Source organism: Echiichthys vipera (assembly GCF_963691815.1).
Source record: "Echiichthys vipera genome assembly, chromosome: 22".
In the NCBI taxonomy this organism is placed as follows: domain Eukaryota; kingdom Metazoa; phylum Chordata; class Actinopteri; order Perciformes; family Trachinidae; genus Echiichthys; species Echiichthys vipera.
In genome coordinates this window covers 50001-52500 of record NC_139847.1, presented here as the reverse complement: position 1 = coordinate 52500, position 2500 = coordinate 50001, and the positions used below count along the sequence as shown (strand labels likewise).

The following is a 2500-nucleotide window of genomic DNA, read 5'->3' as shown; positions in this document are numbered from 1 at the left end:
ATTATTAATTATTAATTATTAATTATTAATTATTAATATAATATAATATAATGACGCTCTGCTCTACGCCATGCCCTACCAGGTGATTATTAATTATTAATTATTAATTATTAATTATTAATATAATATAATATAATGACGCTCTGCTCTACACCATGCCCTACCAGGTGATTATTAATGATTAATTATTAATTATTAATATAATATAATGATGCTCTGCTCTACACCATGCCCTACCAGGTGATTATTAATTATTAATTATTAATTATTAATATAATATAATGACGCTCTGCTCTACACCATGCCCTACCAGGTGATTATTAATTATTAATTATTAATTATTAATATAATATAATGACGCTCTGCTCTACGCCATGCCCTACCAGGTGATTATTAATTATTAATTATTAATTATTAATAATTAATAATATTTAAATGAATTAAACTTTAACTGAATTCATTTTGAGCTGAGTCTCGTTTTCTCCGTCGTCCAATCAGGACGCAGTATTCCCTCAGCTGACCAACAGCACGCGGCTGCGTCACGCCTACAGCGCCGTGCTCACCGTCACCATGGCGTCCGACCAGAGCTTCTACGAGGCGTTCCGTCAGGCGCAGAGGAGCCGGGAGATCCGCTCTGCTGTGTCTGCGACTGAGGCGAGTAAACAACAACAACGACAACAAACACAAGAAACAACAACAACAACAAACACAACAACAACGACAACAAACACAAGAAACACAAGAAACAACGACAACAACAAACACAACAACGACAACAAACACAAGAAACAACAACAACAACAAACACAACAACGACAACAAACACAAGAAACAACGACAACGACAACGACAACAACAAACACAACAACGACAACAACAAACACAACAACAAACACAAGAAACAACAACAACAACAAACACAAACAAACACAACAAAAACAACAACAACGACAACAACAAACACAACAAAAACAACAACAACGACAACAAACACAACAACAACGACAACAACAAACACAACAACAACAAACACAAGAAACAACAACAAACACAAACAAACACACACACAACAACAAACACAACAAACACAACATCAACAAACACAACAACAACGACAACAAACACAAGAAACACAAGAAACAACGACAACGACAAACACAAGAAACAACAACAACAACAAACACGACAACAACAACAACAAACACAACAAACACAACAACAACGACAACAACAAACACAACAACAACAACAAACACAAGAAACAACAACAACAAACACAAACAAACAAACACAACAACAAACACAAACAAACACAACAACAAACACAACAACAAACACAACAACAACAAACACAAGAAACAACAACAACAACGACAACAACAAACACAACAACAACAAACACAACAACAACAAACACAACAAACACAACAACAACGACAACAACAAACACAACAACAACAACAACAAACACAAGAAACACAACAACAAACACAAACAAACACAACAACAAACACAACAACAAACACAACAACAACAAACACAACAACAACAACAACAACGACAACAACAAACACAACGACAACAACAAACACAACAAACACAACAAACACAACAACAACGACAACAACAAACACAACAACAACAACAAACACAACAACAACAAACACAACAACAACGACAACAACAAACACAACGACAACAACAAACACAACAAACACAACAAACACAACAACAACGACAACAACAAACACAACAACAACAACAAACAACAACAAACACAAACACAACAACAAACACAACAACAACAAACACAACAAACACAAACAAACACACACAACAACAAACACAACAACAACACAACAAACAACAACAACAACAACAACAAACACGCCCGTCGTGCGTCGTGTAAACGTCCCGTTGACCTCCGCAGGTGTCGCCCGTCTTCGGCACCATCTTCAACATGGTTTACTTCGTTGCTAAGGCGGTGGAGGAGCGTCGTCAGGCAGGAGGCGGGAGCTGGGTGACGGGCGAGCAGCTCGTCCAATCAGACGGAGGCTTCGACTTCCAGGGCTTCAACCAGGTCAGTAAACAAACGTTTGTTTACTTTAATAAACAAACGTGTTTACTTTAATAAACAAACGTGTTTACTTTAATAAACAAACGTGTTTACTTTAATAAACAAACGTGTTTACTTTAATAAACAAACGTTTGTTTACTTTAATAAACAAACGTGTTTACTTTAATAAACAAACGTGTTTACTTTAATAAACAAACGTGTTTACTTTAATAAACAAACGTGTTTACTTTAATAAACAAACGTGTTTACTTAAATAAACAAACGTGTTTACTTTAATAAACAAACGTTTGTTTACTTAAATAAACAAACGTGTTTACTTAAATAAACAAACGTGTTTACTTTAATAAACAAACGTGTTTACTTTAATAAACAAACGTGTTTACTTTAATAAACAAACGTTTGTTTACTTAAATAAACAAACGT

The 2500-nt window shown here is 34.9% G+C and overlaps 1 protein-coding gene across 1 annotated transcript in view; it reads left to right on the top strand.

Annotated features, from left to right (window-relative positions):
* Positions 1 to 2500, top strand: part of LOC310963857 (retinal guanylyl cyclase 2-like) — a gene marked incomplete at both ends in the record, with an annotated part of 38358 nt that overhangs the window by 5019 nt on the left and 30839 nt on the right. The window contains 2 exons of the mRNA XM_083936802.1: positions 499 to 654; positions 1931 to 2080. Coding sequence (XP_083792928.1) covers positions 499 to 654; positions 1931 to 2080 — 306 coding nt within the window. The remainder of the gene's footprint in view (positions 1 to 498; positions 655 to 1930; positions 2081 to 2500) is intronic.